General features: G+C 38.6%; 1 protein-coding gene across 2 annotated transcripts in view; it reads right to left on the bottom strand.

The window, feature by feature from the left end:
* The window catches only part of tln2b (talin 2b), a 128,226-nt gene that overhangs the window by 62,449 nt on the left and 38,091 nt on the right, over positions 1–27,686 (bottom strand). For both annotated transcript variants that reach the window (XM_053685627.1, XM_053685626.1), the window contains 5 exons: positions 8,964–9,107; positions 6,924–7,021; positions 6,638–6,767; positions 5,889–6,041; positions 4,355–4,497 (listed from right to left, as the gene is read on the bottom strand). In XM_053685627.1, coding sequence (XP_053541602.1) covers positions 4,355–4,497; positions 5,889–6,041; positions 6,638–6,767; positions 6,924–7,021; positions 8,964–9,099 — 660 coding nt within the window. In that variant the 5' untranslated portion in view covers positions 9,100–9,107. The remainder of the gene's footprint in view (positions 1–4,354; positions 4,498–5,888; positions 6,042–6,637; positions 6,768–6,923; positions 7,022–8,963; positions 9,108–27,686) is intronic.

Here is a 27,686-nt window from a genome sequence, read left to right as displayed (position 1 = left end):
TAGAACAAGATGATTTCAAGCGCGAAATAAGAACAAATTGCTTGAAATAGGTTTCATAATCTTATATTTGGTTTACTGTAAACTTATAAATATACGAAATACTAGACAAATTTGACTATATTTGACAGGGCCGGCTATGGCTCAGGTGGTAGAGCGGGTCGTCCACTAATCGTAGGGTTGGCGGTTTGATTCCCGGCCCACGTGACTCCACATGCCGAAGTGTCCTTGGGCAAGACACTGATCCCCAGGTTGCTCCCGATGGCAAGCCTTGCATGGCAGTATGACAGTTAGCATTGAGTGTGCGTATGAATGGGTGAAAGAGACACAGAGCTTTGTAGAACTGCTAAGATTAAAAAATAAAAGTGCTATGTAAGTGCAGACCATTTACCATATTCAAGGTATTTCCTGTTGCTATGATGTCATTTTTTGCAGTGACCCTGGATGGGATACCAGTCCACCTACATGCAAGTTTTTGCGTACTGGGATAAAACCAGAGAACTCTGACAAAAACCCATTAAAAGGGGTCATGACATGAGAAATCAAATTTTCCTTGATCTTTTGACATTCACAAGGTTATTGTATCATTAAAACATCCTGCAAGTTTCATAGCTTAATACATCCTCCACAGTACAAAAAGAGCATTTATTTAACCAAGCTCCAAAAATGGCTCGTTTGGACGTGGCGTGATTTGTGACATCACACATGCAAATACATTTGCATATGACTGCCCCTAGAGAAAGACATTGACACCTACTTTTAGATCAGTGCACCGCTGGCTCAGTCGCTGAAAACAGTTCTGCAAGTGTTATGGCAGGGGGCGTTGATCATTAATTCATAGGCAAAGATGTTAGCCAATCATAGCAGTGGGTGGTTACATTGAAGTCTTAAAAGATAAAGGACACACAAACCAATCGTTTCAGCCAGAGGGTGGAAAAAAAGGTCATAAATTACTCAATTCTGAATTTTGTATGTTTTTTTTTCATGCAAAAATCTTACTAATAGTATAATTACACCTCGGGGAAGATAATAAAAGAGAACATGCAAAACTCAGCACAGACAGTAATCCAAGCTCAGCATCACAGCAGGGACCCTAGAGCTGTGAGTGTCACCCCATTCGAATGCATGCGTATGTTTTATCTTGTAAGTAATACACTTTCCAATGCGATGTATAAAAGAATAGGACATCTCTTGGTTAAACGCGTGTATGATAGCCTATAAATGTTCTCTTCATAGCATAGGAATGCTGGACAGATAGAAACATAGATAGATGTGACTCATTGACTCAGAGGGTGGAATGGCTGCCCTTTTGGCACCTTCGAAATGTGTTGACATGCTGTCTGCCCCTCTCAGGGGCAAACAGCTCTATCGTCCTTAGAAGTGCTTCAGCATGGATGCACTGAAAGAACCATTATACACTTCAGAGTCATGATCTAGAGAGGGTAACCTGTTGCATTCTTTCCTCTCTGGGTCATCGTCACTTGTCCAGTCTTGATCCATATTGTTTAGCATGTCGAGCAGAATCATATCGCTGCTTCAGCCAAACACAGTGGGCTGCATACGGAATAGGGCATATTAAGCATACAGTCTTATTGATTTTCCCTGAGTGCGGCGAGTTTGGTGTGCAGCCAAACATAGGAAGGATGGCTCAGAGATAGACATTAGGAGAAATTTACAGGAGTGAGGCTGAGCTAGTGAAAGTGCTGCCAGGCACCAAGAGAGCACTGATAAAACCAGAGCGTATAGACTCCCAGTAAATGGGAATGGGTTTACGACAAAGCAAATTTCCCCTGCATAATTACGAAAACAAGCTCAAGCCATACCAACACACACACTAGGGAGGGAGTGTGCTCAACTTGGCAGGATTTAAGTCGGTGATGAGAAAGTTAACCAATCAGATCACAGGAACCACACGCAGAGCATTACATTAAAGGAAGTGAGACACCATGATTCTCAGCTGTGCTGAAGATCTATCCATCTATCGATACCTATATAGATATCTATATTCTCTCACTCACTCTGCAGCAGACCATCAGAGACCTTGTCGTGTATGTGCGTGTGCACACCATACAAAAGGACAGAATTATGTTTACCCCAGTGAGTGCTTTGCAGTTCATGCCAGTGCATGTGTATATATCTGCTGCAGTTTATGTCTGAGTAAACGCGTGTGGTGTGTGGCACTGAGTCAGAGAATCTGTTAGGGGTGTGTGGATTTACAAGTGTGGAAACAAGACATAGAGGGAGGAGAAGAGAGGGAGTAAACCATCTTTCTTTCCAAATGTGTACAAACACTGTGAGGCTGTGTGCGCGCGCGTGTGTGTATACACTGTTTGAGTGTATCCGAGTGCTTACTCATAAATGCCTAGGAACAAACATATCCAAACAAATACTCAGTCTGTGCAACATGTGCTTATGTGTAACAAAAAAAAAAGCCAGCACATCTGCATAACAAAAGATAAGTCTGTAAGGTTCCCATGGGTATTTAAAATGAACATCCCACTGAACAGTGAGAGTTAACCCTTTACGTTATTGTTCCCTTAATTAACATGACGCTAATACACCATTTCTATTAATGACCATTTGTTGCAATATAAAAGTAAATAAAATTTGTCCTATATTAACTAACATTTATTCCATACAAGGTTTAAATATCATACATTAAGTTATCAGCCCTCATAAATAAGGAGAAATGAAACTACAACATGTTTAAAAATTTTGATCATCAATTAAACTCGGGTCACTGGATCCAAATGTTAAAAACCACAGTTAACCTTTGAATTGAATAAACAAACATTAATTAAAAGTACATGCTGGTCTATGTAGATTATTTTAACACTTGCTAATGCAGGTGTTCATTATGTGGTTAAAGGAACATTCCTGCGATTTTTGTTTTTATCTAATGACCATCTACTCCATCTGTAGCATATGTGCAATTAACACAGACAATTTCAATGTTTCCTTGTACTGAAAAAACAACAGAAGGTCGTTTACTCCAAATACACTTTTTTGAAAGTACACTGACGTCTTTTTTTTAGCAAAGGGACTACTTTTTCATAATGAAGATCCGTGGTTATGCATTATCATGATAGTTTTATGAGTCTGATCAAGCCGAGATATCACAAAACCTTCAGGAAAACATTACTAACAGAAATTGCTTTTATTATATTGCTCCAGTGTTGGAAAGTTGGATACAACTCCATAAAAACAGCTTTAGCAGGCCTGTCTAGTTCATCCTAAAACCTCTATTGTTAGAATGTTGTTGTTTTTAATTTGTGTTATACATTCCAATATTTAAAATGTTAGATAACTTAAAAAAATTAATTACTGTTCATGTTTTCAAATAGGTTTTCTGTTCTGTTATTGACTGTGGTAATTACTGAAACACTACAGATGCGATGCATGATGAATATAAAATCAGGCTGGAGTATTTCCATGACAAAACAATTAATACAGGTGTTAATTACTAGAACATTACTTATTTTATTAAATGCTAATCATTGTTCACTGTTTACTAAACTTACATATGAACTAAAATGCTAAACCAGTCAATGTTTCCTTACTCATTTCAGCATTGGATGCTTTTATGGCTTTAAGGCAAAACATACAAATCGCCTTTCTTAAATGATATTAATATAAATACTAGCAACTATATGATTATTAACACCCAGTTATTGACTGCTTTCACAACGTGACACACCGCCAGTTAGCAACTGCTGCTAGAGCCAAAAATATAAATGGAGAGGGAGGGAGGGAGGGAGGGAGGGAGAGAGAGAGAGAGAGAGAGAGAGAGAGAGAGAGAGAGAGAGAGAGAGAGAGAGAGCTAGTGAAAGCTAGAGAGAGGGAGAGCATGTGTGTGTGTATATGCATGCATGGGAGTGCTTGCGTAAGTCATCTACACTACAATTATTAAATATCAAGCACATCAGCCACAGGCTCTTACAATAGTAATACATATGCACTTAGAAAAGAAAAGGTAATTGATAAACCAGCCTCCATGACAATAACCTAATTGCTGTGTTGGCCTTCAAACAATTCAGGTTTTACGACAAGCAAATATTGTATTACTTCAAAAAAACCAAAACAAATCACAATAACAATAAGACCGCCAGAGAAAACTTTTTGCTGAGTGCTTAGATTAGCAAAGTGGAGGCTAAACACAGTCACTTATTAGTAAAGATGGGAAAAGTGCCTTTTTGGCAGAGAGAAAGAGCAAAAGAGAGAAAGAGCAAAAGAGAGAGAGAGAGAGAGAGAGAGAGAGAGAGAGAGATGGGTGGACGTGCGACATGTTCATCTCCAGAGCTAGCCTTGTGCATTCCCCTCCATTAAGCTTGCTGTGAGTTAGACATGCTGATCTGACCTGAACATAAAGCAGGTTGAGCTGTACAGGATCACGAGAGTCCACGTTCTGGTCAGAGTAGAAAAACTTCCTCCTGAGCAGCAGCGTCTCGCTCTCCTCCACCCCTTGCTCGCGGAACGTCCGGCTGTGGTCCAGCCAGTTCACTGTGTTAAAGAAATTAAATGTTTAGAAAAGGCTGTGGATAATAACTAAATTACATAATACTATAACAACGAAGTTAACAAGGGTGGATCAATCAGTAGCCCGGACACCCACGACAATCAGATTATGTGTCTAGGCTCAGTTTTTATTCATAGTTGCCTGGTGAACAAGTAAATAACCAGGAAAAGATGTTTCAGCACTATCAGAAAAGAAGTTTTCCTTTGATATGTAGCCATGCGCTTCACCGCAATGCTTACAGCATTCATTAGTCATTCTGAATCCCACCGCCTGCTGCGTTACACACATCTGAAAAGTTGCGAGCTGTTTTAACGGCAGAACGTGTTCTACTAGGTGGCTTAATTAGTATGGACTGATAATAGACGATTCTTATTTTAGAATCAGGAACACACAGACTTGTGAAAAACACTGGAACCTGAGCATAAAAGTGCATCGCAAACCCAAAATATAACCCTTCTGCTAACACAAGACCGTCATCTCACAACTTCAACATGTTGAGACAAAACAAAGATGCTACTCAGACTCGAATAAGATTTATAAGAACAAAACACCAAGTCAACGTGCGAATATCCCTACTACACAGTAGGCGAAAAGCACTACGCCAAAGTAGTAGTATATTTGAATTTTCAGCATTCATAAAACAGTAGGAGAGAAATACCCGGATAACCTACTGCTTCCGCCGAGATTCTGCAGACTGGAACCACTAAACACTGTGGATACTGTGCTATCCAATAATGCAACGGGTCTAAAGCAGAAGAGCTGTCAGAATAAAAAAATCGTCTCTTTTGAAGTCGTAGGTCACATGACAATGACAACATGGCGGATGTAGTACGTCTGGATTGTATTCATGCTACCCCTTATACTGATCAGTACATACTGTATCAACGACTGAATCAAATGCAGTAGGTACTGAATCAAATTTCGGATGCCGGGCAAGTCTCATAGATGAAACCTTAACTTTTTTTTTGTCAAGGGTGTAAACACAATGTGCTACTTGATCATATGCTCATTCTTTTCCCTGTATTAATGCACTTAAATAGCCAACTACCTCATCATGAATTATAATATGTTAGCTACCACGTTTTAGCCCCAACTCTGAATTTAAGTCTTACTCCATGACCTAAGTGGAGATGAGACTGCGAAATCATGATACTTTTATAGACATTTGTCTCCATGGAGGTCGTTGAAAAATTGCAGCCCAACCTACACAAATTTGTCAATACAACACTGTTGTATATTTCAGCTGGAGGCTATAAACGATGACACAAGATGCAACTTAAAGCATAGCAAAATTTGTGTGCCTTTAGTATCACTCCTTTACATGTGTGTACCTGAGAGAAAGACATCTAATACTGTAGGGTAAATACAAACTCACACTCGTCATCTGTGTGAAGCTTGGCTTTGAGTTTTTCCATCTTCCTCTCATCTCGGAGCAGAGTTCGCTCCTTCTTCAGAGTACCCATGCCGTCCTCCTTCTTGTCTTCTCCCTGCTCCTGGATTAGAGAGTACTCCTCATAGTTTGTGATTCCTAACAGGGTAACAAAACAAACAAACAAACAAACAAACAAACAAAAAGAAGACAACACTGAAATTGAGACTACATTTTTCTTGTTCTCTCTTTCATAAGGGCAGAACTTTAATTAGGCACAGTACAGCCATTTCCCAGAAATATAAGCAAATAATCCAGATAACTCAGAAGCAGAGAAATGAAGCAGAAATCCTCTAAAGAAACAAATACAATAAAGGCATTTGCCAAAGACCCTCTCCTCCATCTTCCCTGTACACTCCTTCACTCCAGCCCACCTCTGCCGTAATTGAAATCTACTACTGCAGGAATAGCACAATACCACGAGAGGAGAGGAAAGCACAATTCTACAGCTTCCCTGTGATGGAGCATTGCTTTCGCTGAAACACAATGGCAACACTACAAAAATCACAAGAATGCTCCGTCACAACAAAAATGGATTCTCTGCTCTTCTTAAAATATATAAATAAATACATAAATAAATAAATAAAAAATCCATTCACAGCACCAAGAAAATACAGAACAGCACTAGATGGAGAGAATTTCACTGAGGCAGCCTGGAAAGAGACGTACACAGCCAGAGAAAGAGAAGCGCACACCTATTCTGCTGCATATGGTGACGAGCAGCTCGCCTACGGTTTTGGAATCATCCACCATAATCGTCTTGATCGCTCCATCTAGCATTTTAATCTTCTGCGGCCTCTGCTTCTTCTTGTACTCCAAGACATCCTGCAAAAGCCAGGCACAGAAAACATACACGAGTGAAAAATCCCAGACAAACCACGGACAAAAATACAGGCTTTATATGTAATGAAATGAAATAATGATGTAAAAATGGAGGACAGCATGAAACGTTATTGTAATGAACAGCGTTAATGCTGTTACCCCATTTCGGAGCATGTAGTAGTCTAGCGTACGACCAGATTCCAACCAGATGCCTTTCCTAGGGTCATCATCTGACAAGAACAGGCCATAATCTGAGGCTGAAACACAGAACGATGAGACAGAGTCAACATCAGTCAATTATCAAGCTTTCATACTGTTTGGATGCTGGATGGCTATAAAGATTTATGAACACAACTACATTTCACTGATGAAACTAATAAAAAAAAAAAAAAAAGGCGTGTCTCATCAAAAGAAAACAATATCTGACACTGATGCAGATGACGCCTGCCTGTGCATTGATAAGCAGAATCTACTGTGGCTCGAGGAGGCAAATCACATTAGCCATACAGCAGCACATGCCTGATATAAATCAGATCTGGAGTCTAATAATAGTATTGAGAGTGAAGAGACTGAAACCACCCTGCTCGGTCAATGACAGCGAGAGACTCTGCAAACCCCAATAAATACCGAGCCACTCATGTTTGACTTTCAGGCAGTTTGATTACTGGAGTGGAGAAAGATGAGTGAAGAGAAGACGAAGAAGAAGAAGATGGAGAGAGAGAGATGCGGAGAGTAATGTGGCCGTGACAGATTTTCATCTCTTCTGCTAGCTTTCTGAAGCCTGAATCCATCATGCTCAGTCCGCGACAGAATTAGAGAGTGTCCCGTTGCCGCCTTGGCTGCTCTCATCTCCTCGAGACTCTTTATCTAAAAAGTTTCACACATTTTGACATTAAGACTAAATATACTTTTACACACACTGATCCGGAGAGCAACAGATTTTTCTGAATGGCGTGGAATTTAGTGAAAAATTCCATTTAATGCAGAATGTGGATGGTGGGGCTTATTTAACCTCTGTTTTCTTTTTTTTGTAATTGACTTGCAGGTATTTGTTGAATCAACAAACAGTAGCACATACAGTAGCAATACACATTAGGGACTTTAAAGTCCCCATGAAACCAATATTGATGTTTTGTGGCTTTTAGTATGAATATGTTAGCCTTAAGGTTATTTATAAGCTAGTGTGCTCTAAAAACAATGACGAAATTCACATTTAGAAAAAATATGTATTAAAAATTTACAGTCTCTCTCTACCACCAATACGAATCAACAATTTTTATGAAATCATTCTGCACTTCAGCTTTTCATCAGATTTTCTGTCCAATCAAATGCTCTCTAGAATCTGAAATGTCCCAGACCCAACATTCTTAAAATTTTTTAAAATAAAAATCACCTCACCGAAGTTGTCGTCATTGAGCGAGAGAAATCATATCAGCAAGCATGGGACATAAATGTATCTTTGGCTACTTGAACGCACACATTTTATTCAGTTTCCCAACTGTTAGATGGTTAAGAATGAAATGGCTTGAATTCGTTCATTTTATTGCTCGGGCTCGCGTCCATGGTACTAACCGTCAAGTAGCTAAACTTAGCTTAGCTTAGCTAAACACTACTGGCCATTTTAAAAAGGGGAGGAGCCACTTGATAGGCTCCGCCCTGGCTTCCTGTTTCAGTGGAAATTATGTCAACACATCAAATAACGCTACATGTGTCAAGGCACTTCACAGGGACTTTAAGCAGTAACAGAGGCAGGAATAGCTATGGTGGCTGGAAGAGTATCAGAGCTGTACTGAACCTTCGCAAATTTAACTCACTGCTTCCTGCAGTTCTTCTACAGCAAATTTTGTTTGATGTATTGAGATTAAGCAGAGTTTTTAAATGAGCCTTGAATTAGAATTATATTTACACTAGGTGACACTATTCCTTCAACGAATTCAGAGCAATTAGCTCAGACACTTGTAATTTATATTCCATGCTTGTAACGAGACCAGAGACCCAAAGCACAATAAGTCAACTTTGATATCATAAAGAATATGATAATGGCTGATACAAAGTCTGCCAAAAACTCTGTTCTGATGTAGCATTACAGATCAGTGACTTTACACAGTTATGGCGTGAATACATATTTAGTTCCTACAGCCAAAAAAAAATACAATAAATTAAAAATAAATAAATAAATAAAAGGGCTAGCCATCACACCTTGTCCGGTTTGGGCCTCAGGAACCCTCTCTCTGATGATGCGGCAGGCATCGTACACTGGAGTGGAGGGCTCAAACTGCATGGTCTTCACGACATTGCACTGCCGCACACAGATCTTCAGCGACAGGGCCACCATCTTGACCTCTGTTCAATCAGGAGTACATACAGGCAGAAAGATTTTATTTAGGAAACCCATTGAGGAACATCAGTCACAACATCGATGAGTTATAACCACTTATACGACAGCACTGTTCGAATTCTCAATTCTGATACATCAGAAGAAGCGGATTAATTTTCAAAACAGTCGTTCTGACAGCAGCGCCAATTACAGGTTTATATTAAAGTGCTCGTTCTAATAGTTTCTATAACATTTGAGTATGGAGGACACGCCACAATCTAAGGCTAATTAAGAAAACTTTTTAATGAGGTAATAAATAAATGTTTTAATAATGGTGAAGCTTTCTATAAGGAGATGTTTATTTAACGTTTATGAAAATAGATTTCAGTGTCAGTGCCTTGTAACAGTTTGTATTTTCTGGTTTCGCTGTAACGTACACCGGTGGTCAAAAGTTTAGAGACACTTGACTGAAATGTTTCTCATGATCTCAAAAAGCTTTTGATCTGAAGGTGTATGTTTAAATGTTTGAAATCGGTGTTGTAGACAAAAATATCATTGTGCCAACATATTCATTTCTTTCATTAGAAAACTAACATTTTATTTACGGATGACTCGGAGTGAAATATTCCAAAAAGCAGCCAATAAGCATCCAGCATCGGTGGGAGCTCCTTTAATACTGTTTAAAAAGCATCTCAGGGAGATTCCTCACGAAATCGGTTGAGAAAATGCCAAGAATACATTTCTGGAAATTCTAGGCAAAAAGGGGGTCTACTTTGAAGATGGTAAAATACTAAATTATTTTGGATTATCATTATTTTTTTTAATCACAACAACATTATCCCCATAGTTCCATTTGTGTGTGTGTGTGTATGGGGGGGGGGGGGGGGGGGGGGTTAAATGAATAATGAGTGTGTCTAAACTTTTGACTGGTACTGTACGTCTTATTCAGAAGAGAGATAAATAATAAATAACATTGGTATGGTAAGATGTTGGGCCTTCTACTTCATGCTGGGCTGCACAACACTACCAGATGTCCCCCCCCCCTTACATAACTGCTAGATTGCATAAAGCTCCTTGTAACACCTCATTTGCAACAGACTAAATAACAAGGTGTGTAATCCAATCACAACATAAATCCGATTTCATTGACCAAGTGAATGTTTGCATACATTCTGCACATGTACATTTGTTACAACAAACATCGGGGAACATGCGAAACAATAGTTCTCATGCAGAAACAATGTCCAAGTTTTAATATATCAAAAGAACATGTTTACTTTTTTACACCAGCTGTTTAGTAAGAACATTTGGAGCATGTTTTTCAGGAAGTGATGCAATTTAAGCGATGTAATGGCTCATTAGAGACACAAGCTAAGATCTGTAAAGTTGAGCTTGTTAGCCAGGTGTTCAAATGTTCCTTTTTAGGCTTTGAAAGGACTCACAGGCTTTTTGTTTTTATGGTAACAGACAATTAATGTTACTCTTTACTCACACTATAATTTTGTTTGAATGACATGATAACATTCACGTATATGGAGATTTTAAACAGATTGCTATGATTAAGACACGTATAAACAGTCTGCAGTCGACAATCTCTGCATGTAAACAGACTCCAGCCTGTGCCTTATTTCCACTTTGTGCTTTCTGTAATTTTTTTTAACAAGATTATTAAATGTACAAAGGTGCGTATAAAGGTTAAAAGAAAACGTGGGTTTGGAGAAAGAAAAACAAATTTATTTTATTTACTAGGGTAAAGAAGGTGTTAACTACAAGTATACTAATTTGTACTAGAGCAGCAAAAGTGTACTGCACAATATAACCTTTAAGCAAAAAATGAAAGTTTACAGTGCAGGTTATAACAGTCTGCCGGAGTTATAGGGATTCCAGAGGCATGATATTAAATCCTAGTCTTACAGTGCAATAATTGGATATTTCTGAAGCTGGGATAAAATAGGATTGCTGATCAGTAAGGCTTAAGGAGGCTGTGCTAGTGGGGGAAAACCAAACCTCTACTGTTCAAACTGCCCTTAAAAAGGTCTCTAGTTCATATGAAATCTATAAAGGTCTCTTCACTCTGCTAACAAATGTTTACTGAATATGTGAGATACGAATACTGATGGGCCAAAATGTGCTTTGTATAATATGAGAAATGTGTGACACAGCTACACTTGGACTAAAGGTGAAAACAATGGCTGTATTCCCTCAGTGCCATCTCTTACAGTCTTCTAAAGATTAATACACACACGCACACCCACACAGTCTGAAGTGGCGATAATGTCGCCGCATGATTCTTTTATTCTCACGCAAACACACAGGGGACCTGCTGAGCCATTATTCACCAGATGTGAAGTTCATTTACACACCACCCCCGCCGACATTTCACACCCAGCTGGAATGCAGAGGCAGACGGACAGTGGCACACGACTCAGATTGGACATGGAGGATAGAGAGGCCGTCTGGTGTGGAGTGGGAGAGTGTCAAAAGGTATGAGGGCAAGACTTTTATATTCTCGCACCATAATTACTCCCCACACCAGCCTGGAACACTACCCTGCTGAAAAAAAAAACAACTACAGAAACCATCAAAATAAATTCCAATGGTTTCCACTACAAATACCATTACAAACCATCAGCTAACCATTACCGGTCCTTAAATGGTATCCACTAGACATACTACCAATCGAAGGGAATAAATAACCAGTAGAGACCAACAGCGACCATTACAGTTTCCATTAAAACCTATTATAACCATTAAAAAAATTGCACATTCTATGAGGGTTTCCATTGGGTTTTTTTTTCCCCAGCAGGGTATGCCCTCGCAGCTTTATACTACACTTGTGTGATATACAAAGCCGTGGAAAAGAACTAACTACTCATTCAGTCTTTTCTTAAACACTGTATATGTTTCTTCCAGCATCCATGTACACAAATATGTCTGTAGAAAATAAAACAAATTTATGTTTCCTTCATCAGTCAATGCTCACATCAAACAGTACAATAGGGATAATTGTGATCTCAGGTGACTTTGGCCGTAGCATGGTCAGTGGTGCCAGACAAGCAGGTTTGAATATATGAGGAACTGGCGATCTCCTAAGATTTTCACATACAACAGTCTGTAGAGTTTACATAGAAAACAAACAAACAAACAAACAAACAAACAAAAAAAACCATCCAATGAGCAGCAGCTCTGTGAGTGGAAACAGATTGTTGAGAGCGGTCAGAGGAGAACATCAAAACGAACAGTTTGAGCTGACAGGAAGGCTTGATTAACTCAACCATGCTTTACAACTGTGGTGAGCAGAAAAGCATCTCAATACATGCAAGATGTCAAACATTGAGGTGGATTTGCTGCAACAGCAGAAGACCGAATTCCACTCCCGACATCGAAGCAGAGGAATGTGAGGCTACGCTAGGCACAGGCTCACTGAAACTGATATTTTCACAGTGCAACATTACAATCATTTTTTAAATGACAACACATGTACAACTTGGCATTTGTGCCAAACGTCTCATGAAGTTTGTCCTGCTTGATCTCTCTCCATCTTAATTTTCTGTAGTAGAGTGGAGAAGAGGAAGCCTGAGTTAGGCGTAGAGTTTGAGATTGATGTAACTCTTTCTAGAGCTGATTAAAATGACACATTATATGAATCGCTATAAATATTACCAGGGATAGTCCAGTAGTCCTGTGAACATACTCTGTGCTTCTACACAGGTTTCCATATCTCAAACATGATTAAACAAAGGCGGAATGATCACAAGTTAAATTAAATCCCATTAAATGTTCATCAAGTATGAAAAACTCCCCAACAAATACACAAATGGCTATACCAGCAACTTAAGCAAGAGGATTTGTCTCCCAGTTAAGAGACAGCAGTGAATTTCCCTTCCACTGAATAAGGTTAATGTAGCTTAAACTGCAAGCGTGAATGTTACTCATATTTCAGGTGTCTCCTCACAACTGCTCCTGTTACAACACTGCACTGCCCCTTTTTGTGCTGTTCACTGAGGATGGATGAACAGTGTAAGCTAATTAGAGCCCCCTGCCTGTGATAAAGACATCCAATCATTGATGTCATGTTAGCCTTTTAAGTGGTTCTCTAGTGCATCCTCCAGGGCTTCTTCCTTAATCATTGCAAAGCCAGAACAGAAGAACACATATTAAGTTATGCCATTATTATCCTAAAAAGGAGGTTTTAGGATGAAGGAAACACCACAACAAACCTTGCTTTTGGTAGGCTGCCGTCATAAATATGGACAATTCAACTGGGCCATCTGGAATGGATTGCTGTTTGGTGGTTCACAGCAATAACAAAAGCATAGGGCAGAGCCTGTGGAGTGTATGTGTGTGAGTAAGAGTGTTTTGGGAGAAGAGAGCACACCCTGTCCTTTCTGACATTCATGTAAAACCAGTACAATACACAGCACATGACATAGTGACAGACTCTGAGATAGCCACCTACCAGACTGCTGATAATGACCATTTCAATGATGATAACCCTAATAAATACCAGTACAGATACGCTGTACAGTGCTTTCCTAAAGTAGTATGTACGCCGTAGCTCTTGCTCTCACAAAGTACGCCTGCAGTTTTCTCATATCCTGGTTGGTACGTCAGTCAGCCAAGTGGCTCGGCTCTGGAAGCAATACGGGAGGACAAACCCCAGGACATCCAGCTGTGACGTATAAACACAATCATACAGCTGCAACTGCTAAAAAAGCGATGGCAGTGATGGTTGAATGATAACTGTATACCATTTAAAACGGCCTCACTGCAGCTCCAAGATTAGTGCAAAAGAAAGAATTCCAAAGCTAAGCCTGCTTTGTTGGTGCATCCATTAGCACTATAACTGATATTTCCATATTCTGGATGCGAAATCATGTTATGGCCATTTTACTAGAACTGTCAAAATGACCACCAAAGGGCTATTTTGAAAAGCTGGGTTATGACACAAAGATTTTTGGTAACTCGCATAACGTAAAAATGTGTAACTCTTGTTATGCAACCACACAAAGAAGTGACGTGTCCGTGCCACTTTTTTGTGCTTCAAAATCAGTGTCCAATAATATATACACCCCTTCATACAGGCTGCACTTGGGCAGCATGACATGGAACGGTGTCTTTTTAAAATCATATGTGGTTTAAAAAAAGAAGAAGAAGGAAAAAAAAAAAGAAAACCCACACCGTAAGCCAAATTACAGGCGTTTTCCTCATCCTCTCTGAGTGGGTTTAGGAATTAAACACACCTTCCATTATACTTATATCCAAGTACAAACTTTTGTATCAGTTCCCTCAATCCTTTTGCTCAAGCAAAATAGTAATATATTATAAAGCCTGAAGAAAAGCCTGTATAATTATTGCATAAAGGTTGCATTCTCATATGTATATGACCTCATTATGTCAGGTTTCATAATGCATTATAATATCTGTTCATTAAAATACTGAAGACACTAATACTGTAATGCAATAGAAGTCAGGACTGTGGTGTAGATACTATTCCAGAGCCTATCACTATTGTGTACATATACCACACTACACACTCGCACAGTAAAATATACAAAGCCATGGATACAATCCTGCTGCTGCAACTACTTATAGTCACCTACTTTGGACTGAGCAAATGCATGTAGAACAGCCTCAGGCCTTACTGATTCCCGCAGGAGTGGCCTGCACAGCGTCTCTGGCTAGCAAAAAAAAAATTGTATAAATACAATAAGGAGGCAGAGATCAGACCAACACTAGGATTAACATTCCATTCGCGTATCCATAAGATTTTAATAAGCCTTAATAAGATTTAAAACAAGCAAAGGGTCACGGTACACACTGATGTGCTAATCTTTAAAGTATGTTAATGCCTCCTGGGTTGTGCATGAATCTCAAATAAGACGGAGTTTGCATGTTATTTTCCATAATAATTAGCATGCAAACATATGCAAATGAAAGAGTCGCAGGCAGAGTTAGAGAATTAATCTTTTCTCATTCCGTGCAAAAAAATAAAGCCAGAGAGAGAAAGAGAATAAGAGAGATGTTAGGAGAGAAGACAACAAGTGAGAGGGGGGAGAGAAGGAGAGAGATTACAATTGTACAAGCTCCATCTGTTACTACAGCCTTCTTTTATTCTCCACATCAGTTCCACTAGTTAAGATGATATTTTTCTATCCTGCAAGCCGCTCTTCACAAACTCACCTTGGTCTTCATCAGGTATTAAGTGCGATCATAAAAGAGCTATTGCGCCATGCCAGTGTTATTAATAAAACTAGTCAAGGCTCACTGTGGTCACTGCAGAGCTGCATTCACATTAAAAAAAGAACAAAGAGGCTCATTACAGGACTCATCCACACAATTTCCTGCTGTCAGTCCACTTATCTGGCCATCTACTCATTCAGCAAAGTTCTCACATAGCAGTTTTACCTTTTAAACAGCATGCTCATGATTTATTGAAGACAGGGAATATAATTTAAAAAGGAATTTTTTTTTTTTTACTTCCCATAGCTAAAATCAACCTGTTCACAGATGTAAAGCAGTAATGGAAGAGAAGACATTAATAACGTATTCTGTGTAGCCTAAAGCCGTATTTGGATTAGATTAGGTGTACATGAAGATGCGGAGTATCTTTAGCATTTTTGTCTTTTAGAAACAGTCATGCCAGACATTTTTACTAACTCACTGCACACGCCTGGAAAGATTACCTGGTATATTACCTTCTACAAATTAACAACAAGTAGAAACACAGATGATTAAAAATCCAAATCTAAACTACCATGATTGTAAAAATGTCATTATGGTCTGCGGAAAAAGAGGTTTTGTGCTTTTTCTATAAGATAATCTCCAGCTGAAACCAAAACCGAGTACTGACAGAGTTTAAAACGCAGTACAATAAAATATAGGATAGATGACTTTTAAAGGACTTTTTAGGATTAATCTTTCAAATTCCTAACACAGGGACAGACTTCATATATACACAAGTGTAATGTGACCTAATAATCAATCGGGCAAAATACTTATGTGGACAAAATAAAGCACAAAAAACAACAATCTGTTTGCATTAAAATAAGGTGCAAGTAGTATGCACTATAGTAGTATAATTATAGGAGGGGCATAGTGGCTTAGTGGTTAGCGCGTTTTCCTCGCACCTCGGGGGTTGGGGATTCAATTCCCGCCTCCGCCCTGTATGCGCAGAGTTCCAAAGACATACGTTGTATGCTAATTGATATTTCCAAATTTTCTGTCGTGTGTAAATGTGTACCTTGTTGCTTGGGATAAGCTCCAGGCTCCCCTGTGACCCTGCATAGGATAAGCAATATGGAAAATGGATAGATGGGTGGAATCATAGTATAATTCTGTGTACAGCGTGAATACACTCCCACCTCTGAGATTTATACAGAAAATCACTTATACTGTCCAAATCCATCATAAATACTACACGTGTCCTCCGGTAACTGCTCAGGTTATCAAAGTCTTTGGAAGCAAAAGATATTACAACAAACATAGCAAAGGCTAGTCATTTCCCCATTTACTGCCATTAGCAGCATCTGACTATACGCAGACCTTAATTGAAAAGCCTTAAATCAGCTGGCTTTAAGATAAGGCTAGCATTAAATCACCCTTCATAACTCACAATAAAGTGATTCTAATTTACATTGTGGCATCACAGTAAAATGATCAGCTCCTGTTTTCATTACAGGTCCTGTATGGCAGCATGGGGCAGGAACGAGACGCATCACTGTAATTGCGACATCTGGGCATACTCAACACATCCCCATACAATGAAATTAGACATCACGATTAGAATGAAAATGTGAGAATATTTCACCTTCAGTATGTTGAAACACAGGCTGACGTTTTAACAGGACATGAAGAACAAACAGACAGAGAACCTGGAGCTGCGCAGAACCTCAATGTTCCAGATGTTCAATATAAAAAAAAAATTAAATAAATAGAAATTGTGTGAACACAGAGGCAGTTCACCATTTCAGAGAGGATAAATATAGCCTTCCTACACATCACTCAATTTAAAAATACTCTCTGATTAATAAGTGTCCTTGCATTGGAACATATGAGACTGTGCTGAGCAATGAGCTGTCTCTCCTCAGTTTTCATTCTGTATAAACCTGCTGTTCAGCCAGCACTCCACTTTGTGCACGGTTTCTGCTTTGTTGGACAGAGGGGCACAATTTGCAGAATTAATACTACATAAGACCTAGACACATCTGTAAAAGAAAGATGGAGAGAAGCAATCGTCAAGGACGTCTAAAGCCTGAGCGGATCAGTCCATGCTACAGCAAGAACAGCATGCCACTGTCTCTACAGGCACACATGATTTAGAAATGCTTACACCGACACTCTATTCATTTTAAAGAAACTGGTACTACTATGTAATGTGGGTGTTGAAAAAAAACACAGCCTTGGAAAATCTTACAAGCCATAGAAATGTGTTTTCCCCACAAAACATAAAAATAAATAAAAAGAAAGAAATCCACCTAAAATAAATAAATACATTTAAAATCAGAGTCCTAATGATGGCCTAATATTCTAATGAATGAAGGATGTTTGATTGACAGCCAAATCAAGCGCAGCAGCCAGGAAGAGAAAATGAGACATGCTTCATCTTTTAATTTTTTCTCACCATCTTCCACCTTTTCATCTTCATGTACCTTACACACTGTAATTGTGCATTGTTCATGGGTGTTATTAAACTAGTTATTAATTTTTTTGTATTCATCCTGAAATAATGGCTGATTTACAGAATCAGGAAAAGCTTTAACTCACTGTGGGATAACTGAAAAGTATCTTTGTTACATTGCCTGTGTAATGTCCTCTGAATTCTCACATTCCTATAAAGCTCTCCAAAGGGAAATCATCATCATCATCATCATCATCAAAACTCAGTGAATTTTATTAGTACACAATTTGGAGAAACTCAACATCTCTCAACCAGTCCTGTCTCAGTTCTAGGACCACCACTGAGAGCATCTTGACCTCATCCATAAGTGTGTGTGCTTCATTTCAGCATCCTCCTGCTCAAAGGCCAGACTGTAGTGAATTGCACACAGTGGAAAGGCTGACTGGTCAGCAACAGCTCTCAATTCAGGAGCTGCATGACATCAGGGTCAAGAAGTGAGCTGGAAAAAAACAAAAACCTCAGACCTCACACAGCTGGTGAACCATCTGCTTCAGAAAGACCCCTCAGGTAAACTAATGCTCAATCTGAACCAGTACCACATGACATTTGAATATTCCCCTCAAGGGCAGACACTATTCTGAACAAGCCACAGACAACAAATAAGCAGAACTGACCCTTTATATAAGCAAACCTGACTCCTGTCCCTTTACAATATAGTGTTGTATACAGTATGTATGTAGACTTTGTTTATACATCCTTTATCCCGAAATGGCTAAGCCCCATCATATATCAATACAATTCCTCCACATGAAAATAATTAGTCATCCCGCAATTCTGATCATGTAGTTGATAACGTGTTTACACACTGCAACAGACATCTCACACGTAGATGGTGAACAAGCAAGGTGGAAAGCAGAGTTCCAACCCTGGACAGGGAAGAAGAATTAATCTCCCAAAAAGGAGCTTCCTCCGTTACATGGAAGTGGTTCGAATACAGATCAGGTGTGAATGAAACGTCTGTGATTGTAAAGCGTGTCAGATATCAACAAAGGGTGGAAACGCATCAAATTTGTTCCACCACCTGCAAAAACACAGACCACTGTATGCGGATGTGACTGGTGGCCAAAAAGATAGTTATTATTGAATGTTACTATTTTCATATCCATCATTTATATCGTTATCGCAAAAAATACCATGAAACAGGGGTGTTATATTTTTAAGTCTATATATCACCCATCCCTACAGCCCAACCTACTTAGGGTAAGGGGAGAATTTCTGTATTAGGGATTCTTTTGGCATTAAAAGAAATGAAATGATCCTGACGATGCCACAGCTATCAACGTCAAGAAGCTAAACCAAAACTGGGTGGGAAAGATGGCGTTTTGTTTTGTTTTTTAGCTCATGTATGCAGAAGAGGGTAAATAGCACTTTTCTTCTAAGTGTGTTATGCTGCCCAGTGATGCAGCATGAGTAGCAGTTTGAAAAGATGTGGTTGGCGAGCTTCATGTGTTTCAGAGGAAGCACGTGTTAACAGTCATCCTCCCTGGTTGATCGCTAAGAAGCTTAATGATAAAATAGGAAACTTCTTGCCTTACTCCATTTCTGAAGGACACTGGGGTATTGTGACACTGCAGCTAAACAAACAAGTAAGCCATATCATTAAAAAGTCCAGACATGATGCTGCCCTAACCAGCACTAATGACACAAAGCACACCGGGGACACCCAGGAATTGGGTCAAATTATGTTCTCTAGAAGATCCAGAATCTACCTAGAAACAGAGGTTAAATCATTATTTCTGCCTAAAAGAGAACAGAACAAAAATAAAAACAAACAAACAAACAAACAAACAAACAAAAAAGGCGTACGAGAGAGAAGGAGAGATATCTGTGGTAATGTTTAGCTCTTGTGAAGTATGCGCATTGTATGGGGCCACAATAGTTCCAGGCCTTGCCGGCTGACAGAAATGATAAATCTTTCCCTTGTCTTGAGGAAAGAAATAAAAAGCCGCCCAGCTCCTTTCACGCTAAAAATACTCTACAAAGTAGAACGTCCTCCAGCGCTATCACACACGGATCTTTTTTACAACCCTCTTTCTTTCACGGCCTCCCATTCTTTCCATAGAACTCCCTCTCAATTACATTCGCATCACATAAGTTAGACATTTTAACATGAAGCTTTTCACCTAAATTCAGTGGAACCTGGTTTATTGTCCCTGTTTCAAAGTGGAACGCCCAGTTAATTAGTACGAGAGACATCCAGGGGAAGATTCATTAAAAGGCTTGCTACTGAGGGTTAGAGCACATAATATATTCAAAATACCTTCTTATTACAAAGCCATAAAAGCCCTGAGGATAGAGAAAGAGAAAAGGAGAGAAAGGGGAGAATGGAAGAAAGCTCGGCATCGCTCCACCCTGACAGACGAACATTCTCAATCAAACACAAACACACCCTGGAAGGGTCATCGTGGCCACAGAACAGTGTGTTTGTCCCCAACTTCACCGCTGTTCTGCGCTCATGATGGGATGAGTTCCAATAAAAAACTCCTCTGCAGTAAGTTCAGCTTTATACACAATAGTTATTTACTTTTGTGGGCCTTGGCAGAATACAGAAGCTTCGACTCAATGGCACATGCTTTGGGATCAAAGTGAGTTAGTTCAAGTACTACACACACACACACACACACACACACACACACACACACACACACTTACTTTAGATTAGTCCACTCAACAGAAAAGCACTCTGACATAGAATGCAGCAAACACTCTCAACTATATAGTAGACAAAAGAGAGAATAATGACTTTTTGATGTTCGGCAGACTATAAACCTTTTTTCAAAGCCTGGCTATCCACAGCCTACTCCCTCCACTGTCAGTGGGAGGTATCTCCCACTAGCTTTTGCCTTCCTGCCACAAGAATACAATCTCAAAACACACTTGGTGGAATGTAATCAAATCAGGCAGAAACAGTTCCCTGTTGTAGGCAATTGCCCTGATGTTGTGCTATCTACCTCTCTTCTCTTCTGTTCTCCTTAGTGGAATAGCGTGTGTGTGTGTGTATGCGTGTGTGTGTGTGGGGGACGGACGGACGCTGGATGACAGAGTGTAATTACAGTAATGTGCTGCTATCAGTGGCATAGACCAAAGAGAATGTTCAACAGTAAGAAAGGCAGATGTCATGTCATGGTGGACCACACTATGGCTTTCAGTATACGGGATACCAAAACCATCAAAAGTCAAGCACAATTGCAAAAAACAAACAAAAATAACCTACATACACGTACATACACTACCAATCAAAAGTTTGGGGACACTTGACTGAAATGTTTCTCATGATGTTAAAAAGCTTTTGATCTGAAGGTGTATGATTAAATGTTTAAAATCGTTGTAGACAAAAATATAATCATGCATTCATTTCTTTCATTAGAAAACTAACATTTTATTTACAAAAAAAACCACATTTTATTAAATGGATGATTTTGAGCTAATTATTCAGAAAAGGAGCCAATAAGTTTGCAGCGTCGGTGGGAGCTCCTTTAATCCTGTTTAAAAAGCATCTCAGGGAGATTCCTCAAGAAATCGGTTGAGAAAATGCCAAGAATACATTTCTGGAAATTCTAGGCAAAAAGGGGGTCTACTTTGAAGATGGTAAAATACGAAATTATTTTGATTTATTTTGGATTTTTTAAATCACAAGATAATTCCCATAGTTTCATTTGTGTTACTCCAGAGTTTTGATGACTTTATTATTATTATTCTAAAATGTGGGGGAAAAAATAAAGAATGAGTGTCTAAACTTTTGACTGGTAGTGTATTTTGCATTTATGTTTCTACAACTCTATACTCCTGGGCAAAAAAAGGGGACCAAGCCCAACTGGCAAAATATTGAGCTTTTAAAATGGTCTTAACAGCAAATTATTGGACAGGAAATTGGTAAGAATTAAACAAATAGATAAAGTAACTTAGAATAGGATAACGTTTCCCTTTGATTCCTTTAAATGCTTTTTGTTTAGTGGGTATTTTATTTGAAATATTTTATTTTAAATTTTGTACACCCAGACATGTGTTAGTTTGAATTTTACATCAAACCTTATAATCATGATTTTATCTGTGTACATGGGTGAAACAGGGAAAGTGTTTCTAGCTTTTCCCACCCAAACAGTTCACTGCAACAAAAGTAGAAGAGTAAATGGAGGCACAGGAGGTCTCAGGAGTGCATTTGTTTAATTCTTCCTCATTTTCTGACCCATTATTTCTGACCCAGATCATTATAAGCTTAATATTTTTGCCATTTTGGGCTTGGCCCATTTTTTTTGTCCAGGAGTGTACAGATTTCATACACTACAAATACTACATAGGATGATATGAAAAGAAAATGCCCACAAATGCATGCTTCATCAGTAACACAGCTCGCCTACAGGCTTTCAATGGGTTTTATATCAGAGGACCTAATCTGGATTATTGATGTCACTGAATCATTTTCATGGATTTGGACACATGTTTTGGATCACTGTTCGAAAAGCTAACCACGTCCAAGTTACAGCTTCTTGGCAAAGGGAGTTAGATTTGACCCTTCTTTGTTGCCCCCCCCCCCAAACAAACAAACAAATAAATAAATAAATAAATAAATAAATAATAAATTTAGGTCGATTAAAGGTCAGAATTGTGTCATACTTTCTGTGTGAGATTAAACTAATTAATCACAAAGGTATCTTTTCATAACCTTCTTTAGCAAGGGTACGGGAGCTGACTGTAACCGCAAGTAAACTAGTTTACATTTCTCAAAAGTAGACGCAACTCGGATTTCTAAATCTGATTCCAGTGCCATACTCAGAGATTGATTTAACAGTAGCCAAACCAAACCAAATATATAACTGCAATTTTTACTTAAACTAGTTAACTTAGCTAGCCGGCTACTTAATTGCTAGTATAGTACACGTTCTATAACCATAGTCTCCTAATAACTGAAAAAATATAACTTGCATGCAATATTCCCCAAATTAGTTTGCAGAAGAGCTGTGACTATTCTGGTTTTAAATAAAAGAGATGACGATATTAACAAATTGAAAAAAACAACAAAAAAAAAACAACACACCAATCTATGTAATTAAAAGCAACCATCTGAAAAGTGTTGACCATTCTTGTTTTGGTATTCAGAGGTACTTAATTTAAAACTGTGTGCATGCCTGTGTAGCAGAGAGATTAAACCCTGACAACTGCTTCAAATCACCTTCACAGCAAAGAGACTACAAATTTCACATCTACATATTTCTGCAGGTTCTGAGACTAATCTGACATATGGTCTGTTCTCTTGGTAGGAGCAACAGAGTACAGAACGGTTTCTACTGCAAAATAAAATATATAGAAAGGCTCTACATACTGAAACTCTCATTATTATTATTATTACTATTATAAACACTTAACTCATTTAAGAAGGAGCTGCACACAGAACATACCAACCTATATTTGTAGCTAAATGTAGAGCATTATCATATGATGGGGAGGTACAAATCCATTACAGCTGAAGTTCAGAGCAAAGATCCACAGCGTGCACCACAAATATCAGCTGAGTAAAAAAAACAGATTTCATCAATAGAGGATGAACACACTGTCCATTACACTAACAGAGGCCTCAGACAAATGCATCGAGGGTGTTATCAGGGTGCAAGGAAAACATATGTGAACTTAATAGGGCATTACTCATTTCCTGTAAGGTCATTTGACCAACATGTATCCCGTCTACAGCCAACAATACACTCTTAGAACAAGGCATGTGCAAGATGATGTGTGTCAAGGCACATTACATGGGCAGTAAATCAGTGCTCATTGCAATCATACACAGAAGATGGTCATAAGAAGGCAAAGACATCCAAAATGTGGTCTTTATACATACAAAAACAAAACAAAAATTAAGCAGTTTTTACATGAAATAATAAATTACAAGCGCATATGTTAGGGAAAGCTGTATGGTGTTATTCATGCTAGAGGAAAAATAGTCTTACTGACCCAATTTCCAGCTTAGAGTATTACCCACATATTGCACCACTACACTGAAATCAGGCCTCCCATCTTTAAAAAGAGAACTGAATAACCAAAGAGGTATGCAAGAGGGAAATCCTTTTTGAGACCAGGGTCTTATTTTCAGAAAGGCCTGACAGGAGAGGAAGGAATTACTGCTGGACACCATCAGTCAGTCCAGTATACATTTCCATCATAAATTAATACTGCATTCAAATGACACAAAGATGATGAACAGATGGCAAAGTGCTGTTGAGTAGCAGCGAGAGCATGAGCTTTTATTGCTAATGTGAAAGAAGCATCTACTGTATGAGAGCACGGCTATGGTGCTTCTGGCTCAGTGGGGTGTGTTCTGCTTACAGGTAGACTGTAGGGTTGCTGAAAAGGGGAGGCAGCATGGTGTTATTGCTAGAGAGAAATTAGCGATGGAAAGGTATTTTGGTGTTAATTATGAGGGGAGAGAGTATGATGTACGTTTCTTTACTATCATGTCTTTGTTACTATGATAGATCATGTCTATGCTTAGGCTTACAGTTCCCTCCATTACTGACATCTTTCAGAAATAAACAAAAATTCATATATAAAACATTTCATTCCAGTCCACTAACTTGACCAATCAAGAGACACTCCAAGAGTGATGATATTTAAAGAACAGCACTGGGATATTTCACTTTTTATAAAATCACTCTGTCCGTCTGTGTTTGCTAGTAATAAGTAGTTTGTTACATTGTAACAGCTACTACGGGCTGTTGCTACTTTGGGAACAATTTTTGTTGACGGAGCAAAAAATAACAATATTGTGTCATATTGTGTCAAAAATGTCAGTTAGTTGATATTAATTGATCGTGTGTGTGTGTGTGTGTGTGCATATATATATATATATATATATATATATATATATATATATATATATATATATATATATATATATATATATATATATATATATATATATATATATATATATATATATATATATATATATCACACACACACACACACACACACACACACACACACACCCATATATCTACACACACACTTATAAGTAAAGCCTTGGAGAAAACAGCAGCGCTGAGCTTCATCCTTTAATGTCTAACATTGTAGAGGGATCTTGGGCCACTCCACCATGCAGAACATTTAAAACTCCTGTACATTGTTACTTTAGTCCATGTGGACTTCCTACTTCAATTCAAACCACAGGTTTTCAGTGTGGTTTCTTTAACCATCTGTTAACCACCTGGCTTTTATGCGTTGAAAATTCTTTGGTGACATGTGTGCATCATCATATTTTTACCCCAGGGAAACAGAACTGTAGTTAAAGGTAACAAAAGACTTCCTGGGGACTGAGAGCTAATTATTTCACGTGTTTTTAAAGAATGACACTTTGTTTGAAAATATTTAAAATATTCCTATAGGGTATAAATATGATATTACAAACATCAAAGAATTTTCAACATTCCAATTTGTCCTAACCAAAAGGACAGTCTCATGAGGAGACTATTTATTTTATTTTTAAGTAACAGTATTTTCTCTCATGAGACGGTCCTTTTGGTTAGGACAAATTGGAACTATTGTGTGTAATGTTTATTTTATACAATACTCTTCACTGTATTTGTCTTTGTGCTTTAACTATGTCTAACCTTATTTTTAAACTCCATCTATGTGTCCAACTCCACATGAATGTTCAACACCAGAGCCTCTCTCAGCCTAACTTAATGCACTCCACTGCTATCAGGGTATAAGCACGGAAATAAGAGGCAGTGAGCCTCAACTCCTTTCACAGAGAGCAGTTGTCCTGTTCTCCTGTGGAGAAACCCACAGAGACTGAGTGGAATGAGACTGATCTGTCCTGACCCAGTGTAAAAAATTGAAAGGGCCATAAGGGAAAGCTGTCTGACACCTTCTATTAGCTGCCTCAGCGGAGGAGCTCGTGTAAAAATTCAGGAGAAAAATATATATATATATATATATATATATATACACACACATCTCAAATCTAGTGTCTGGTGTTCCCTTTATTATTGAGGTGTGTGTGTGGTGTCATCCTGTCAAGATCTAAAGAGTTCTGTAAGGCCTTCAGAAAAAAAGCTCTGGCAAGGAGATTTAAAAAATATCTCCAAAGTAAGGAAAATCATCTACAAATTGTGCAGATTTCAAATGACTGCAAATTTGTCCAAGTCTGGCCATCCCAGCAAATTCAGACCAAGAGCAGACAGTCTGATGCAAAAAAGAAGTCCCCAAGAGCCCCAAAATTTCATCACAGCATCTGCTAGTAAATCTTGTAGCTGTTGGTATCAAATTGCATGCTTCTACATTTATATTTAGCTAAAGCTATCATATCTTCATACTGTACTAACTTCCCCAACAGGGTTTTTAGAACTGAAGCTACTTCTAGCCCTTGACCTAGAGAACCAGCATGAGGATGAGACTATGCGTTTTTTGATAGAAACTTCAAAGCACTTCTGTAAGTTGGCCATTTCTGTTTTTCTGTATTTTAGGAACATTTCTGTTTCGGTCCTTTATATTTAGAGTTACAGAACCAAATTCTGTAAATATAATTACAAAGCCCCCCAATTCATAAAATTTAACTGGCTATTTGCGTGCACATTGTGGTTATTTATAGCCAATGTGACAGTTCTTCAGTCTCCTCTTATTATTTATGACTTAATAATAAAATACGGTGCAATAAAATTATGTTGCCTGCTATTTGTATCAATAACTGTTATAAATATTATTTTAGCTGTCCCAAACCCCATAATTAGCTTTTATTATAGTTTATATCATGATATTGTATTACATGTTTAGTTGTCACAGCTTTGGTAGCAATTTAGGGCTGTTTTCTTTGGTTTTAGAACACTGTGCATTTGTCTACTGACTCACTGAGAAGTTACCAGCTTAGATGTAGCCTAGACTTTTAATTAAATAGGCTTATCTAGGTAAATGATGGCTAAGATAGTCAAATAACACTAGCTAGCAAGCGACATACAGTATGCTGCCTGTCAGAATGCAGTACATTAGCCCTGTTAGCTATAGTTAACAAATACTATAACATTTGGCAGCCTGCTAAAGCAAATATCACACTCAAAAGCTCTAAGAATGATTTTTATTTTTTTTTTATTTTTTAAGGTATACAACAGGCAGTCAATTTATATTTGTAAAAGTATTAGCATGTTAGCATGGCCGTAGTGATGCTGTGTTCACTATGATTTTCAATGTTTCATGTAGTGCAGAATTATGGGATCGTCTTTGCTAAGACAGTCAGATACCTAATGCAGTCTCCCTAGGCAGCTGGAACAGACGGTCTGAATGGAATGCGAGGAGTGATGTCCTGTCCTCCCGACCCCCCCAAGTGTCCACAATACTAATAATGTTTACTTTGAGTACTGGGTATACTGACTAACCAAATATTGACAAATGCTAAGTTCTTTCATTACATTAATGTAAAAAGGGTCAGGGCTGGGGAGTGATGAAGGTTAAAGTTAGCTAATGTCTGGTTCAGCTGGTCTCCTTTCATCCTGCTCCAGTACACAACCCTGCCTGTGTGTCTCCTCTCAGTGCCACAACCCATTATTCTTACCTACCAATTACTCACACACAGCGCACACTTGGCCTGCAAACAAAGTGAAACTCCCCCCGCAGAGAGACAGCCGAGGTAACCAAACAAAACTCAAATGAGACAGTCAGCCAGCCTGTAGATTAAGCACTCATGCACGACTTTGTCCCACTGTACTCAATTTATTCCTGCACCATTGTATTGGATGTTTCCTCTACACGTGATTAATGATTGGTCAACATCTCGACCTTGGGATGAATATGAAAGGCAAACAGTGGGAGTCCCAGGCAAATCAAACAGATCTATTATTTTCTATATATCTTGGGCCCTGTTTACACTAGAGCGTTTTTGTTTTAAAACGCATAACATCTGCTACGGTTACGCCTGTCGTGTACACTACTCCGGTGTTTT

The sequence above is a fragment of the Ictalurus punctatus genome, chromosome 14 (genome assembly GCF_001660625.3).
Source record: "Ictalurus punctatus breed USDA103 chromosome 14, Coco_2.0, whole genome shotgun sequence".
NCBI classification, from domain to species: Eukaryota; Metazoa; Chordata; class Actinopteri; order Siluriformes; family Ictaluridae; genus Ictalurus; species Ictalurus punctatus.
Note: the sequence above shows the minus strand (reverse complement) of the source record. Positions and strands in the feature narration are given on the sequence as shown.